The sequence below is a fragment of the Phoxinus phoxinus genome, assembly GCF_949152265.1.
Source record: "Phoxinus phoxinus genome assembly, chromosome: 8".
Taxonomy (NCBI): Eukaryota; Metazoa; Chordata; class Actinopteri; order Cypriniformes; family Leuciscidae; genus Phoxinus; species Phoxinus phoxinus.
Window position 1 is genome coordinate 5,676,666 of NC_136883.1, and position 18,455 is coordinate 5,695,120.

At 36.9% G+C, this 18,455-nt stretch overlaps 1 protein-coding gene across 1 annotated transcript; it reads right to left on the bottom strand.

Moving 5' to 3' along the window:
- Positions 1-562: 562 nt before the first annotated feature.
- napab (N-ethylmaleimide-sensitive factor attachment protein, alpha b) lies at positions 563-17,248 on the bottom strand. The gene is made up of 11 exons (XM_079621244.1): positions 17,054-17,248; positions 13,232-13,311; positions 12,241-12,357; positions 11,503-11,549; positions 11,022-11,099; positions 10,835-10,890; positions 10,367-10,451; positions 2,689-2,793; positions 2,513-2,581; positions 1,825-1,875; positions 563-1,121 (listed from the first exon to the last, which is right to left on the bottom strand). Exons 1-11 carry the CDS (start codon positions 17,149-17,151, stop codon positions 1,020-1,022), a joined length of 888 nt encoding a protein of 295 aa, XP_079477370.1. The 5' UTR covers positions 17,152-17,248; the 3' UTR covers positions 563-1,019.
- Positions 17,249-18,455: the final 1,207 nt, after the last annotated feature.

The window sequence follows — 18,455 nt, forward strand, 5'->3', positions numbered from 1 at the left end:
TTGACATGTTTCCCCATTCGTCAACATTCAAGAGTGAATCACACAGTTGTCTCTCGAGAAACTTGTACAAGACCGCCTCACTTATGAGTGACTGGTGAATATTAACCTTATAAAAGAAAGCAGAGAAATTGTTTATATAAGTAATTTCTTATTATAATGTCATCTTTCAATGAAAATTATATTTAGTTATAATTAAGACCCAAACACATCTAATTTTTTTCAGTGTGACGAGGAAGTGGTTATTTTGTGGTAAATGAAAAACAGAAATTTTGTGAGCTCTCTAAACTTCCTTGCACACCACAGCAATAAAACATGCAGCTCTATTAATTACAGAAACAATGTAAATTTATATTTTAAGCTGAGAGACAATTTAATCACAGATGAAAGTAAATATTTGAAACGTTACAGGACAGGCCATCACTTGTCTTTCACTTTTTAGAGAATAAATAAAATCACCCTGTACATGTTGGAATCAGTCATTTTACTCTCTTTTTCTTCTCCTTATGTCAAAATAACAAAAACAAACAAACTGGAAAATTTAGATTAAAAAGATTAGTCTATGCAGGAATCAGCAAGCAAAATATATTCAGAGATGCAAGATAAGGTACTTCCGCTAAGAATAAAATTATATATATATGCCACACAATTAAAGAGGTTAACAGAATGAACCAAGGCATTTTTTGAGCTCAGTAATACAGATGCTCAGTTTTCACCAGATGACAAAGCACTTCTGAAGCTTGGTGTGCACAGCACCCCATAATATAGATGTGGCTGGTTTCAGTTCTCATGCAACACTCGCTCAAAATAACATTTAAACAACCAGCACTTTTTATTTAGTGTTCTTTAAGGTCTGGCGGCACGGCGTGTCATTGAGAGAGAGGCCCGAGGTAAAGCAAGGAAATTAAGGCACAGAGTTGAGCTGGTGATAAAAGAGAGATAGTCGACCATTGTACTGAAGTGTAGGTGTTAAAGGCACGAGGCAGAGTGAGCGGAAAGGGGCAGAAGTCAGGAGGAGGATCTTAGCGAAGGTCGCTTTCGTCTTCTTGTATGGTTTTCTTGATACGAAGCAGCATGGTGGTGAGCCACTGATCCAGCCGTGAGATGGTGTCGTACTCCTTCACCTGAAGGATGGAGAGACATGACAGTGAAACTGATGAAGATAAAGTCGGCATTGTTCGGCTTAACTGGTGTGACAGTCACTATCTATGTTTCCATCCAACGTTGCAAATTTAACTAGGAAACATTTACGAATAAAGCACCGTTTCCATCCTATGTGTTCAAGAGAACAAAGTCGTCACTTCCTGAGAAACTGGCGCAAAATATCTGAAATAAAAATGGAAGTTGCTGCAATCGGGGAAGCCATTGCGGATCTGTTTTCCTACATTGTAAATTAGGAATTAAGACTTTTTTCATGACGAAACGCAATAAACGTTGTCATGTTATGTTGCATTCGGATGCTTGGTGTTTGTGACACTTTTGAGAGGTCATTATTCCGAATCATTTTGGAGACAGACTTTGGCTCAGGCATTTCAGAATGACCAAAACCGACATTTGAGATGCAAAGCAATGAAACCGATCCGCTGGTTAGTCCAGTTATCAATCCCATCGTCCCTTGAGGAAAAGTCAGGCAAGTTTTTTTTGTTTATGCACATCTTGGTGTTTCCATCCAGCATTTTTTTTTTTTTTTTTTTTACCCAATACCCTAAAAACGGCTGATCATGACTACTGTTTTTAGTGAAACTGAGTTCACAAGATTGTTTAACATTCAAATAATCAATAGATATGTTGAAAACAATGGAAAGAGCAATTAATAACTCATCTTACAGCGTCAGTATATGAATCCACATTCTGTTCCTCAAAGGCCTCTAAAAGTTTCTGTTAAAAAAACAAGAACATTTTAAGCATAATTATCCCATTGTCAGGACCACAATGTGCTAATGTAACCAAACACACTTTACAGACAGAACGATTGTGGTTTATTCACAATGCTTTCACATCACCCGAATGTTTCGTTTATACATACTGGTTTAAAACAGTTGCGATAGCAATTTGTATAGTTTGAACTCTCAGCAGATTTTGTTAAAGGGATAGTTCACTTTAAAATGAAAATTGTGTCATCATATACTCACCCTCAAGTTGTTTCAAACCTGTATGAATTTCTTTCTTCTGCTGAACACAAAGGAAGATATTTTGAAGAATGTCATTAACCAAACAGTTAACTGGTCCCATTTACTTTTTTTTTCTTACTATGGAAGTCAATGGGACCAGTTAACTGTTTAGTAACTGAGATTCTTCAAAATATCTTCCTTTGTGTTCAGCAGAAGAAAGAAATGCATACAGTTTTGAAACAACTTGAGGGTGAGTATAATGATGACAGAATTTTAATTTTCATTTAAAGTGAACTCTCTTTAAATATCATTGCATGACAAGCCAATCTAGAAACCAATCTTTAGCGGGAAGAACACATAAATGGTTTGTATACGGTAAATACTGAGCTGAGAGCCAACCATACCTTCAACAATTTGCATTCACGAGAATCTGCAAAGGCTGGAAACATTTCCTCATACTTCTGGAGGGCAAGCTACAAGGGGGGCGTCAAAGACAAGAAATATGAAAGGGAGCTGCAAATGACACAGCTGTTTTCCATTGCTTGTTTGAAGGAATGCGTAATGGTAGGGTGTTTCATACCTTAGCATTCAGCATGTCCACACAAAAGTGGCAGAGAGCTGCCTTAAAGAAATAGTCCTTTGCGCTGTATTTCAACAGAGTGCTGTCCATTGCATGCGTTGCCACCTGGAGACCCACCAGCACAAATAAAGAAATAGCTTAACTTTTTTCCTCCAAATCTGCATTTGCAAAAAAAAAACACAACTTCTTGTTTCAAGCTGATGTACAAATAGTGAGTTTGGAGCTAAACTGACTGCTTTCTTGAGATCTGGTCATTAGATAAAGAAACCCACACATGAGATTCGATCAGCCTTCATTTGAGAAAATTAGAAAAAGTGTTATCAGGACTGTGGTATAAATGTGATACTTTTTTGACTGGTGAAACATGTGTATGATCACTCTTCAAGGGATATGTTTTTAAAGTGAAAATTACATTTCATTTAAAGGGGTAGGAGTACATAAGTTTTACTTCTGCCTACTCCTTTTCGCACATGAGATAGAAGTATGTTCACACAGGAAAGTAATGATAATTTGCTGCTTTTTATATTTTTTCTTTTCTTAATGTTTTGGACATTATTGTATCTTATTTTATATATTTTTTTCTTCTTCTCTCATGTTCGAAATAAAGATTTCAATCAATCAATAATTTACTCACCCGGATGTTGTTCTAATGCAGTATCACGTTTTTTTCTTTTTCAGACCACAAAAGGCGAATTAAAAAATATATATATATATTTGGTCCTAGCCTGACAAGCCAGACTCACATCAAGATGTTGGGTCTGGGAACACACCATTGGCAGGGCTCAATCCGAGGGGCGGGATAAACGGTTGTCTTTCGAATTCCCTCTGCACGCAATAGGATAGCGCTACAACCAACCAGAGCAACGGAGAAGGTGACGTAGTCAGAGCGACGGAACACATCTTCCTTTTTTAAGAATGACTTGTGTCGTTCTTTGTTCTTTTCTCAAAGAAAAGCTTAACTCTAAGTCTTCCAGAGTCGCTGACAAAGCCAATTCGCAAGACCGCTGTTCGCCAGCAGCAGCCGCCATCTTTTTTGTTTACAAGTAGCAGGGAATTCACGCGGAACCGTTACAATTTTGCCGTCATTATGTTAAGCCCACCCATCGACTCTATACACAATGTGATTGGCCTGACTAGAGTTTTTTTTTTTTTTAGCTCGCAAGCCAACGGAGAGTTGCTAGACGACACTGGCGGGAAAATAAAATTTGCTGCCGCTAGGGTGCGTCTAGATTTCTAGGCTAATTTGGTCCATATAATGGCAGTGAATAGCGCCAACATCAAGATGCAGAAGAATCATCAGAATGATCCCATGCAACACGTGCATTATATTCCAAGTGTTCTGGAGGTATATGATAGGGTTTGGTGAACAACAAACCGAAATTGTATGTATTATGTAACAAAAATCCTGATCTTGCCCAAATTACTTATTTGTTAAATATCTTTGCAGAAAATATGCATGAAATATGATTTTTTTTTACAAACTTATCTTAAACATACCCTATATGCTCAGAAATAATATAAAATACGAGAAATGCTAAACATTTCTTCAAGTATGTTCATGCAAATGTAACGGGTCGAGAAAATGGCCTTATATATTATTTTAATTGAAAAAAACAGTTACCTGCTATTTTTTTACTTTTATTACATGTAACATAACATTCCTATGTATTTCACTTCATGCCGGTAGATGGCGCTGTTGCACTGCTTCACCGTAGTGGGTTGCCGTGGAGACGGTAACTTGAGCGCTCAGAAATAAACATCCAGCGCTTGAGAAAGACAATCATTTCTGTATCTCCACTTCTTTCTAACCCACAGGTATATTTTTAAACCTTTCCAATCTGTTAAAAGGTTTTGAAAGAGTATATCACCAGTACGGTTGTCTAGGTGATGTATGTTGTCATGTTCCGTGTAGAAAGGTTATTATGCTGTGTTTATACTGTATTTGCTAGCGAATTTGCTATTAAAGGTAGGGTAGGTCAGAATTGTCTAAAAAAACTTTTATTCAAATTTGTTTAAACTGTCTTTATATACCAATACATAATTAAAATGCAAGTACTATGAAATAGAGAGTATAAAAAACTGAGTGACTCTAGTGTATTTAATCTTCAATAAACACAGCTCATTAATTCCATTCACTCCCACCTAAAAACGGGTGCGCGACTGCGCGCACGTGGGCAGAGCCAATAATTGCGCGGTAGTCATGGCGACGGAGAGTGACAGTCGCGCAAGCCAATCACTTGTTTCGTCCCGAATGGAATTAATGAGCTGTGTTTTTTGAAGATTAAATACACTATAGAGCATCACAGTCCCGCCCACAGCCCGAGAGGGCTTTGGTGCCGGAAGTAAATTTCCCATTCATTTCTCCCATTGACTTTTGGAAAAATCCATATCTAAAGAGTTTTAGAGCATGTCTGAGGATGACCAGCTATGGCTGAACTCATAAGCATACAACATATCATTTCGAGTGAAAAAACGAAGAGAAAATCCAAAAAAAGGCAAAGGTACAAGACTGTGTACATATTTTCATTTCCGAGCGAAGGAACTACTCATCCCATAAACCACCGCGCCTCACTGAAGTCGACTGAAGCCAACCGCGAAAGAGCCTTTTGAGTGAATTTTATATAGTAAATGTGTAGTTAATAGCAGTTCTTTCAGTAATAATAGTGTAAATAAAAATAATAATATATTGTGTGCGTGTGTGAAAGCGGTTAACGATAAGGTTAGCAACATGGTGCAGCTCAGTCATCAACACACGTGTGTTCAGTCAGTGTGTAACGTTAGTTTGTGTGTTTATTTCAAAGCCCTTTATGACACAGGACACTCTGCTGACAGGACAGGTTGAGGTCCATGCTCATTTTCATGATGTTATAGTTCATCCTTAATTGTAATAACATTTAATGTATTTTCTTAATATCCACAACGAGTGAAAATTAAAAAGTGACGGTCAGCAAACCAGAAAGTGCACAGCGCCACCGGTCTGATGCATGGACCGGTGCATGGTCTGCTCTTGGACCGTCATATTCAAGTTTATTAACTTGCCATGAATTATTACACAAATGTTCAGTAAATGCATGAAGAGGTATGCCTAGGCTTAATATTGTTTTGACAGTGGCATCATAAAATGCTTGATATGACTCATGCCATATGAAGGCTACAGTAGCCTATCTAAAGTGAACGATAAGTAAGGGATAATGTAAAGCGAGGCGGTTGTTATAGTGAATACAACTCGCGAAAGGCTGATTATGAGCCCGACGCGAAGCGGAGCCAGAAGGGAGTTGTATTCGCTATAACAACCAACTCGCTATACATTATCCCGCTTAGTACATGGCTACCTACCAAATAAATAAATAATTTGACACAAAATATTAATGTAAAAAGGAATGTATTGATTTAAAAACTATTTATATGCCTCCCGCTAAAGAAACAGTCCGTTCAGTCTCTACTGTTAGAATCCTGCTTCCATGGCAACGCTCTGTTTTTTCACGGACCTTCGCGGGGTTTACACGACATCCACCAATCAGATGCATCACTGTGGGATTGTGGGATTGTTTAGGATTGTGGGTAATGAAGTACTTATCCAAGACATCGCGAATAAAAGGCATTTATCTCAAATCAAGGTTAGTGCCCCATGAACTTTTGGCGTTTATATGAGCATATACAAACGCTTAGTACAGCCGTTGCTGGTTTTAAGTCTACCATGTATGGTTACGTTTTTATGGCTTATACCCCAAATGTCTATGGAGAAATTGTATTGAATTTTTACTTCCGGCACCGGCTGTGGGCGGGACTGTGATGCTCTATAGAGCTGGTAAGTCCCGCCCCCTCCGTAAAACCCCGCTGGACCTCAAAGTTGAAAAACCGTCAATGCAAGTGAATGGGAGAAAATTATTATTTTCTGGTCCCGTTTGAATTGTGCCATGAATGTGAACATATGTTGTCTGTGAATTTTTTATATAATCTTTCATGTTACAAGTTTGACAGTATATGGTATGATTCGTCGGCTAGCAGTTGTGGAAAAGACATAAAGAGAAAGACTACATGTCGCCTATGTGACGTCACCCCATAAAGTTGACTTACCCGTGGTTTTCGCCAACCTCAACGATTTTGTCCTCTCCCTGAAAGAAGGCGGTGAAGTGCACCAAAGACACAGCCATGTCTAGCGGGATCCGTGAGCTAGAGCCGTGTGCTAGTGGTGTTGACGTTTCAAACGCGTCGACAGCAGCGAAGAGTTGTAGTCCACAAAGTGCTCTCACACAAAGTCTACCCGTATCAAACTTCTACCCGCTAAATTGTAGCATTTTTCACACGAAAGATTATATAAAAAATTCACAGTCAACATATGTTCAAATTCATGGCACAATTCAAACGGGACCAGAAAATAATTATTTTCTCCCATTCACTTGCATTGACGGTTTTTCAACTTTGAGGTCCAGCGGGGTTAGCGGAGGGGGCGGGACTTACCAGCTCTATAGTCACTCAATTTTTATACTCTCGTTTTCAAAGTACTTACATTTTAATTATGTATTGGTATATAAAGACAGTTTAAGCAAATTTGAAAAAAAGTTCTTTAGACAATTCTTACCTACACAACCTTTGAGTCTCTCTGTACTTCGTATAATTTTGTTTGTATTACCGGTGCTCTGTTCAGTATACATTTTGTTAGTTAGAGCCTGTCAATGTTCTATGGAGGCTACGCCGTCGTCAGTTAATTGTGCGCGTGCCTGTACACACACACACACAAACGCCAGACCGATGCGTTGTGCTGGTGATTGATTATCATACAGTCACGTGAACAGTTTAAATCTTAATATAGTATTCTTGGTATTTGATCTATGAAAAAGTTGTTTGTATTGTAATGTATATGTGATATATTATACAGTAAGACTGGTATCTATTTCACAATATGTTATTAATGGGTTTTGTATTTTATCTGATATATACCAATGCTTTACATGTTTTTTTTTTTATTGTATTCAGTATAGCTATAGAACATTTCTATACTATATCATATCTAGAAATAGTATTATTGAGATATTTGACAAAAAAAAAAAAGCAGAAATAAACATCCAGTGCTTGAGAAAGACAATCATTTCTGTATCTCCACTTCTTTCTAACCCACAGTGCTATCCAGCCTGTGGCTTTGTACCTGCCCAGATTCCCCTAGGTCTGAGGCCGGTAACACAAACATATCTAACATACTTGGTAGACTTTTGCATTTTTTCACTGAGCTGTTTTTCATAATTTTCTATGCTCTAAACAGACGTGTTTTGTGGGTTATGCAAACATGGTGCCGCTCAAGTAAGAAAACAACTCCTCGTCTAACAGACCTTTTTTGTGCCGACGTCACGATTACGCCACAGTGTTAGCTGGAGGCAAAACTGCCTAAAATGTCATCTTGCTATGTTGTTGGGTGCCAGAATCGGCAGAGTACATGATCCAATTGGAAATTTTATAACATTTTGCCTGACAAAAAAAACAAACAGACGACAGCGTAGTTAAACGCAATAAAATGAGAGGACTGGACAGAAACGATCATCAAAAATGCTTGTTATTACTTCATATCAATAAACTATTGTCTTTTGTTGGTATGGATTATGATTTGGTTACGGATCTAAAGATTTCCCATGGATGCCCACCTAGAGATACCATCAGAAATTAGGGAACAAGTTAAGCGATTTCTCACGTAATGCTAATTTGTTTAACGCATAAGTTAGCTAACTTTGTTAGTCGTACAACTTGCAGTTAGGCTGCTAGCTAACGACCAGAGACTAAACATAAAGGAAACGGTTTGTGTCATCTTATTTTCTACAGTTGCCATAAGTGCAGTGGAGGTAATCCTGTCAGATCATCCATCCATTCATTGAGTGAACGTGTACTGGTCGGCCAATCTGGCTCTGTCCATTAAAGTTAACTTTTCCAAATAACAATCACGGTTCCGGACAGTGAGTGACCTTACATATTCAGATAAAATTGGATTTTCGCCAGTCATTGTTAAAAAACAAGCTAACAAAACTTGCTAACTAGCGTTAGTGAAGCCGTTCTGCCTCCACCTAAGCTCCGCCCACAAAAAAAACGTCACAATGTTTACTAACCGAAAAGGGATCTAAACCTTGCCTTTTTCATTCCACTGCCCGCGTCTCTTTTTTTCTATACAATTACGCATTCTGTGTGAAAAGCCACTTAAGACTAGCATTGTGTTTTACATTCATAGAGCATCACGAGAGCGGTTAATGCCTGATATACGTCAAGCGAAATTGCAGAACAAACTGATGTGACATCATTTGGAACAAAATCAGGCCAAAACGAACTTCGGAAAAGTTCGGTTCAGCTGGTAAACAACTTTGTACTACCATTGGTCCGTGGCGATTACGTAATATGTAGCTGAACGCGGAGGCTCCGCCTTCTTTCAAGTGGAAATATTTTCCAGTTCATTGCTCCTCAGAAGATCAGTTGAGATTAGATGTGACTCGCGAGTGAAAACATGAACACACTAGAGAGCTGCTTAATAGTAGAAAATTAAGTTTGAAAGTGAAACACTGACACTGTTTTTCATGCTTAATACGATAAAGCTGCTTGATTTTAAGCATTCTATTGTATAAATATATAAACGTGACGTGACTTTACTAGAGTGATGAATTGCAGAGCTTGTGCAAACATACCCATGTTGCTGCTTTATTAAAAAATGCTTGCCGTTTTCTCATTTTTGTTGTGCGTTTATGTTGTTACTGAGAGTAAACTCTCGCTCTCAGCAGTGTGGTTGGTATCAGATGTTTGATAACAGTATATCGCTGGTCACGGATTTTGAACTTCCCAAAACAAAGAACGAAAAATAACTTTGCCGTGAGTATATCGGGGCCTTTATTAATCTGGTGCGCCATCATGTGGTTGGATCATTTTCTTCTCTTAACTGTTATCATTGCCACATTGTCAACATCTAATTGTAACATTTTTATTCAAATCCGCGATTTCTCGATTTAAAAATAATTGAAAAATAAAAAAAAAATGTTAACCAAAACATTAAATTCAAATAAATTGAAAAAAAAAAAACTGAAATTTTTTTTTTTTATAAAAAAAAATCACCCAGACCTACATAGAAGTAAGTACATGAATTACATGTTACTTTTTTATTAATCTTGATTTCTCCAACTTGTGTGCTTTTTCTGGGAGAATCGGAGTGAACTGCGGCACTAACCGAGTCTCATGAACACATGCCGTGCACAGAAGACCAACGGCCAAGTTCAGGATTTCCATTAAATACACAAATTTTTTTTAAATTTTTTACCAAACCCTATCGTACACCCCCAGAACACTTGGAATATACAGCACGAGTCACACGAGATCATTCTGGGATATTTTTGTTTTTTTATTTTTTTAAGCTTGATAAAGCATAATAGCTATTCACTGCTATTATACGCACAAGCGTGAGCGGGACATTTTTATAAAAACTCCTTTTGTGGTTGAAAAAAAGAGAAGGCCATTAGAACAACACCAGGGTGGGCCAATGATGACTTGCTTTTCCTATTAGGGTGAATTATCCCTTTAACAGCTACCTTTATTTACTCATCTCAGATCAATGTTAGCTCCACAAATTTGTACAAGGAAATATTTATGGTTAAACTTTGATAACCCTTATATGGGACCTCCAATGAGTCATATTTAGTCATATGAGTCAGTTTACCTGTTCATAGATCTCAATGGCTTTAGGGTACTGCTCCAGTTGAGCGGCGTAGGTGGCAACTTTGAGTAGGCACTTGTTGGCTGAACTTTGGCATCAGAGACAGAGTGAACAGATTAGAAACTATTTCACAGTCCTAGAGTATGACTATTACAATTATGGGAAAAATCCCTCCAAAAGTCCATGATAAAATTAATAGTGTCATATATCACCTACAAGGCCATATATCGCCTACAAGGCCATATATCTCAATAATATTACTGTAACTGTGAGATGGGGACAAAGATCTGCTTCAGCAAAAATGTTTGCTATTCATTACGTCTTTTAATAAGTAATCTAAACTATTTCCAGGAGTAGATTTGTTAGATAGAAGTTATAGGTAACTCATTTTGTACTGGTCTTCTCAACATCCTCACTGAAGATAAGTATTGAAAAACAACGGGGAAAAAAATAGCTTCAAAACTGCCATACCTTGTGGACTCCTCGCCTTTATAATAGTCTGCTGCCTGTTCGTAGTGAGCTATGGCCTGAGAAAAGGTTATAAAGTACAATAACCACTGAATAAGGTGAATACATTTTCCTTTCAGATTTTGGACTTGAAGGATTATATATGGTTTACAATAGAAAATGATCAATTATTGTGACAAAAAAGTCTGACCTTGTCAATATCAACCAGTTCAGTCTCATAAATTTCAGCGATGGTGACGTGGTGTTTCGCTGCGATTGTAAATCGACCCTACAAGATGAGAAATTATCAGATTATATTGATAAAACATTTTCTGCAAGCAAAATATCTCATTTCAAATCTAATCTCATTTCAAAATATCAAAACGTAATCAGTTTTACAAATATCTTAAAAAACAAATTCATAAATATCATCAAGTTTTTGGGGAGTCGCATGGCATTTGACAACCTTAATATTCAGGTTTCTGGACACTAAAACACATGCATTGTGCTACAGTGCCCTCCAATGGTGTATTAAGTAACTTGCAATATGTTTCATAAACAAATGCTTTGGATATGTTGCACAATTTCCAAACAAGTTTTCACTGCAAAAAGATAAACAGATGAAAAGAGTCAAAATGATTCTGTGCCGCAACACCGTCTACAGCCTCCACAGATGTAAGAAAGACTCTTACCATGTCTGTATAGATCTCAATGGCCCTGTTCAGGCAGTTGATGGCCTCTGTGGAGAGAATGACAGACATCTGACTGAACCATAATCATTTTCAATGAACTGCAGATAGCTAGATAACCCCAAAATAATAAGAACCTATGTTTAGGGTTTGTTGGTGCACAAAAAACAAAACAATGCAAGCTCACCTTTTGTCACTCATAACAAACATATGACGCTCTATAAAGATGCGCTTAAAAGGTTTTTAAAAGAAGTCTCTCATGTTACAAAGGCTGGATTTATTTGATCAAAAAACAGTAATTTTGTAAAATATTATATATCATTAGTTTTCAAAAGCCATTACTCCAGTCTTTAGTGTCACACTGTTTTATTGGTGCTCTATTAATAATGGTTCTTATTTATTATCAATGTTGAAAACTTTTTGACTGATAACATTTTTTTCAGGATTTATTGATGAATAGAAAGTTCACTAGAACAGCATTTATTTGAAATAGAAATATATTGTAACATTCCAAACGTCTTTTGTGTCACTTTTGGTCAATTTAATGTGTCCTTGCTGAATAAAAGTATTTCTTTCTGAATCACAGTTCAGTGCAAATGTTATTGATGAATATGAATATTCATGATATGTTTGTACACTGATTTCACACACAAATTCATGCGTGCGCACGGTTAGTGAATGAGACCCAATTCGATAGTAGCTGGATGTTGAGAAATGTAAATGTGACATTTTAATAAATACCTTGAGGGTCGGATTTTTTAAAGGCATTTCCGGCATCAATGAAGTTTGTGGCTGCGTCATGTTTACTCTGCATCTGCAAGTGTAGGAGGGCCGCCTGCGAGAAAGCATTTCCTGCAGCTAACAAACACATTTACACAACAAAATGCAAACATTAAAAAGACATAAATCGACTGTATTGCTTTAACACACAAACTTCTTCCTCATTTAGAAATTAAATGCATTTTTGTTCCATTCACACATGTAAATGAAGAGTACAGGCCTGAATTTCATTTAGGAAAATGGGGGGGGGGGGGTTAAACTTTTTATTTTATTTTATTACATTTATCTCCCCTAAATGTATGCTCACTCATTGTATTTTTACAATAAGGTAATTTTGTTTGTTAAGAATTAACACAACACAAGGAAGCTTGATATCAATCGTTGAATTTAAATAGAAAAAAAGTCACACAAATAAATACAATAGAATAAAGATACCAATAAAGAGAAATAAAGAGAACAGATTTTGCTTAGGTCTAACACTAGTATTCAGAATACTGAGTAAGTAATCAAAATGTAAAATAACACTTGGTAGCATTTTTAGTACTGACTAAATTAAATAGTCCTGATTCCTTCAAATTAAAGCTATCTTTTGTTGTTTTGACAACATTAGTGACAGACACTACGGCTGCTGTCACTGTAAGAACTAGTGCACGGATCCTGTTTTCATTATACTGTCACATGCATTTTATGCTTGTGAGTCAGTGACAGTATATTTTAAGCTGAATCGCTCACGCTAGTTGTGAAATTGCGTCTCGTAGACCGTTTTAAAATGACTTACTTGATTTTATAATCTGTGTTGATTAATTTACTAATACAACCCACATGCTAAAGTGAATCAATGTTTGCGGGAATTTCCCGCATTATAAGTGGGAGACCTGCGGGAATGATTAAAATGATGCGCGATACCCGCGCCGAAATTCGAGCCCACTGAAGCTAAATGTAATGTCTTTACCACTCCAGTTCTTGGCCATCTTGAACATATTTGCAGCTCTTCCATACAAGTCACAAGCATCCTCCATCTTTGAAGAGCCCCTGGTGAAATATAATGAATATTAGAATGATGATTTCAAACAAACCATAAAACTACAGAGCTCCACACATGGCATGAGGAAATATCTATAGAGTACATACTGTATGTATATAATCTGCAAAACAATTGTTGTTTCAAGCACACCTGATGCAAATCAAGGGCTTCATTAGTTGCACCAGGTTTGCTTGAGCTAGAACACATGAAATATCTGAACTGGCTAGGTTTGTCGAGTGTCACGTTTGACTGTATGTTAGAAATTGTGTGTGTGTGTGTGTGTGTGTGTGTGTGTGTGTGTGTGTGCGCGCGCTATGCTCTCTGCTCCGTGTGTGCAGCGCTCCGCTCAGTCGGATTATGTTGCCTAGAACTGAATGAAGAATAATATATTGATATTTAATATTATTTTAAAGGTGCTATGTGGGGTTTTTCTACTAAAATGAATCCATTTTTTATTGCCTGTGTGTGAAGGGGTTGTAATCTCACAATAAAATGATCCATTTGGCTGGTTTTGCTATTACCTCTGAAAGCAAGTATTCCTATTTTTATGTGAAGTCTCTGGGTAGGATTTGCCGCGAAATCCAGTGACGTGACTGAGACCTGCATGCGCGCGCCCGAGCGTCTCGCCTCTCGCCTCGTCTACTGACTTTACACTCAACAGCGACAACACTGCAACTTTATGACATGGAGTCATAATACTAATACTAAGAAACGACCAGCACAACAGACTCCAACACAAACTCCACATAGTATTTTTTTTTAAAGATAGCACGCGCACGAGCACTCGCATATAAACGTATTGGTTGCAATCTGAAACATCACCGCTAGATGCCGCTGAAAACTCCACAAAGCCCCTTTAATATAGGCCTATTTTCTGTTAATTTTTTGTGAGTTACTTTAAATAAAAGTGTGGTTATTTTATTGTCTTTTTTTTATTTTTTATTCAGATTCATTAATTAAAATGTCTTATAATAATACAATTATAAAAAAATATTTTAAAATAAGAAATTAGTCTTTTTTTTCCGGTTACTTCAGTCATTTTCGGTTTTGGTTTTTGGGCCTAATGTATCCAGAAGTTTCGGTCTCAGTTTCAGCCCAGAATTTTCATTTCGGTGCATTCCTATTAGAAATAATCAAAAGAATGGTCCAAAAAGTTAAGAGAAGATATCATCACCCTCCACAAACAAGGAACAGGATACAAAAAGATAGCGAAGGCACTAAATGTTAATAGAGACACCGTTGGAAGCATAGTTCACAAGTTTAAAGTTAAAGGAACAGTGGTAACTGGATGAAAGTACACGAACCTACCGTGACAGAATGGATACAAAGACTGAAACATATATATATATTTGAGAAAATGACCGCGGATTTGCAGTTGAAATCAGAATATTTCTGACCGAAATGGAAACTTATTGAAACATATTTGCTTGATGGAAATAGCCTCAATATAGATTAATGTTTAAAACATGCAAATGATGTACTGGTATATGGTGTATTTACTGAAGTGCTGTCAGGGATTCTTTTTTTTTTTTTTTTTTTTTTTTTACTACTTTATTTTAAGTTATTTGTTGTTGTTGTTGTTGTTGCTGTTTACACAGCAGTGGTTTACACTACCAGGACGGAGCAGAAAAAGGAAGCGATCATCGGCAGCAACCAGATTTCTGAGAAGGCAGGTTCAGAAAAACCCTCGAAAGACAAAAGACCTGCAGCAAGACTTGGTGGCAGCAGACACTGAGGTTTCAGCTGCACAGTAAGACACGCACTAAACGCATGCCGGACTTCAAGACGTACACCTCTACTGACCCGAAAGCACAAGAGAAGTCGGCTCCAATTTGCTCAAAATCATATAAATAAGCCACAGAAGTTTTGGTTTCTGTTCTGTCGAGCAATGAAACTGGAACTTTTCAGCCCTATGGATCAGCGGTGTGTCTGGAGGAGGAAGAATGAAGCATTGCTGAAAAGGACAGTCTGCCAAAAGTTAAGCATGGTGGGGCTCGGTGATGCTCTTGGAAACTTAGGCACTGGAAACCTGCAGCGTGTGGAAGGCCAGATGGATTCATTTTTGAATATCAGGAAATCCTTGGACCTTCCAACAGGACAACGATCCCAAGCATACCTCAGATTCCACCAAGACTTGGTAGCAGAAGAAGTCCTGGAAGACTCTACAGTGGCCATCACAGTCACCTGACTTGAACCCCATAGAAAATTTCTGAATCTCCTGAATATCACTGAACTGGAGGCCATTGCTCATGAGGAACGGCTCAGATTCCTCAGAAACGCTTCCAGAAGCTGGTGTCTGGTTATACATCTCGTTTGCAGAAGGTCATAACAGCAGAAGGGTGTTCTGCGGAGTACTAAAGATGCTTCCCATGAAGGGGTTGAATAATTTTGAGACTGCAGAAGTCATTAAAAGTTGCATTTTCAGTTGAATTTAGGGAAATCACTTGAAACATTTGTTGTGTTGAGCTGTTTCAATTACTTTTGTTTGATTTGTTCATTGCAAACAGAAAGTCTGTACATTTTGAAAGTCTGTAAACAAAACTGATTTGCAATGAGGGTTAAATAAAAAAATCGATTACAACTCTGTATTGATGTTTGTATATATATATTTATTTATTTATTTATTTTATAGCCACAAAGAATTTGTTATTTTGTTTTATTAAATATACGTGACCACATTGAACTAATTTGTTTCCTCATTTTGATTGAACTAAAACAAGGGGATTAATTATGGCCACGATGTAGTAAAACGAGGCAACAAATTATTATATTGTGCGCACAATTTACTTAAAACGAGAGAATTAACAAATTAGTAGAACATGTTGACGTATCAGTGAAGAACGAATTGTTAATTTTTGACCACGATATACATACGAAAGAGCTTGAAAAATATATGTAATATAACATTTGTCATGAGGGACACAATGTTTTTGTTCTGTTACCATAAAATTAACGCTGATTAGTAAATATATTTTGTTGATAGAATGGATTTTTTTTTAATGGAATGAACCCTATGAACCTTTAAACAAAACATTTTTTAAAAAATAATTTTAAAAAGTAATATATTTTAGGCTTTTATTGCCCATGTAGTATGATATAGTGAGAATATGGAGCTTATACTCCTGAAATAAGAAATAAAGCTCTGTAGCTTTAATTGGAATTGAGCAATTGTAATGTTGATTGAGAGATGAAGGCTATAAATAAACGTTGTTAATATGAGTCTCCTGTATCATTTTTAATATGACTTTTCTAATATATATATATATAAATATACATAAACACTGAATGATGTATGTGCGTGTAGGCAGTCAAGTAAACCAAAGTTGTTTCGGTTCAGTAAAGTAAATTTTTGTCATGAGGGACACGTATTAAGTTTTTTTTATTTACCATAAAATGATTGTTAATTACATTTTTAGATATTAGGGTTTTGGGGGTTCTCGGAGTTCATGTGATCATACGCTGAGTGATGTTGTAACTGGCTGAGTTGGGTGTCAGCTGACTTGATTTCTCGTCGCCTGACTACTACTAGACTATTTCATCATTTAGCGCCAGATCACAAGACTAACTTAGACCTCAACCTTTGCGATATAGAGCTACAAGATTTTGTTTTTGGAGTTTTTTTCTTCTTCTTTTCATTCTGATAATTACTTCTATAAAGTTAGTGTTTGACAGCTAACTTGCTAGCATGCTAACTGTCTGTCTAACGTTACCTATGCCTATCAGCAATGTGTTAAAAGTTAGAAAACATACCCAAACAGAGAGCCGAGGAACGACTGCGAGGATTTCACTTTCTTTTCGGCGTCTGCCATGAGAGCCATGGCCTCTTTTTCTTTACCGGAGTTATCCATGAATATTGTTTACAGATCAACTTTAGCGGCAGACTATGGAATCCAGCCACATCAACACATCCCTGCGGAAACTTCCAACATGTCCGTCTACTGTTTCATTTCAAAATAAAAGTTAAGTTGGCCTATATTCATATTTTTTGAAGTACCCTTATATCAATATTTATTTATTTATGTCCAATACATTTTGAGTACAATTTTATCCAAAGGTCAAAAATTAGCACAAATATTTTTTAAATGTTTAAAAAAAAAAAAAAAAAAAAAAATCTGCGCGCTTTGGCACTTAATGAAATATTCTTATAAACTACTCATTACAATACGTTTAAAATGATAAACATAACAAATGTGTCAAAAAAATCAACATAATGTCTGCTTATTCCAGGCCTAATGATGACCTAATCAAAAAAAAAGAAAGGAAGAAAGAAAACGATGACCTAATCAAACCTCTTTTTTTTACAGTCTGTGAATCAAACACTTAAAACAGTGCAGTCTCTGTAAACGTCCACCAGAGGACGCACTCTGATCATGTGAAATGACACTGGCCCAGCTAGCATGCCGTTTGCGGGGCATCTTTGTGAGGAATTCCCCATGTAGGCATGGTGACGTATATACGACCCCTGTGTGCTGGTCTGTGAGGGAATCCCGGCGTGGAGGCGGTGTCCACGACATGAACAAATATTGTGCGTGTTTTCTTGCCTGGTTGCTATGTAGTAAAGACTGCCACGTGTTTGATGGCTTTATATAACACTTTTTTCCCTCTTAAAGGGATAGTTTACCCCAAAAAATGAAATTTCTGTCATCATTTAGTCTACTCACCCCATGTTGTTCCAAACGTGTATTAGTTTCTTTCTTCTGTTGAACACAAAAGAAGATATTTTGAAGAGTGTTGGTAACCAGACGGCACAAGTTGAAGGCACCCAATAAAAAAGTAAGGAAATGGCTGCCGTCAACTCTCTGGTTACAAACATTCTTTAAAATATCTTCTTTTGTGTTCAACCTAAAAAAAAAGAAGAAACTCATACAGGTTTGGAACAACATAAGGGTGAGTTTTTTTGGTGAATACAAAAAGTTATAGTTTGCATGTGAACACATTCAAACGCTTGGTGAGGCTTATGGAAAATGACATGTCATTGTATCCCAAAGGGAATATTGTTATGCGGACACAATTACTAAAATATGTACTTTCTCTGTTTAATGGACGATATATTTGCGTATTCTTTTACCCTCAAATACTTTAACCACCCGGTTTTGTTTAAGAAATTTGTTAGGAGCTTCAGTATAAGCTGCAGATGATTATAATGATTTGT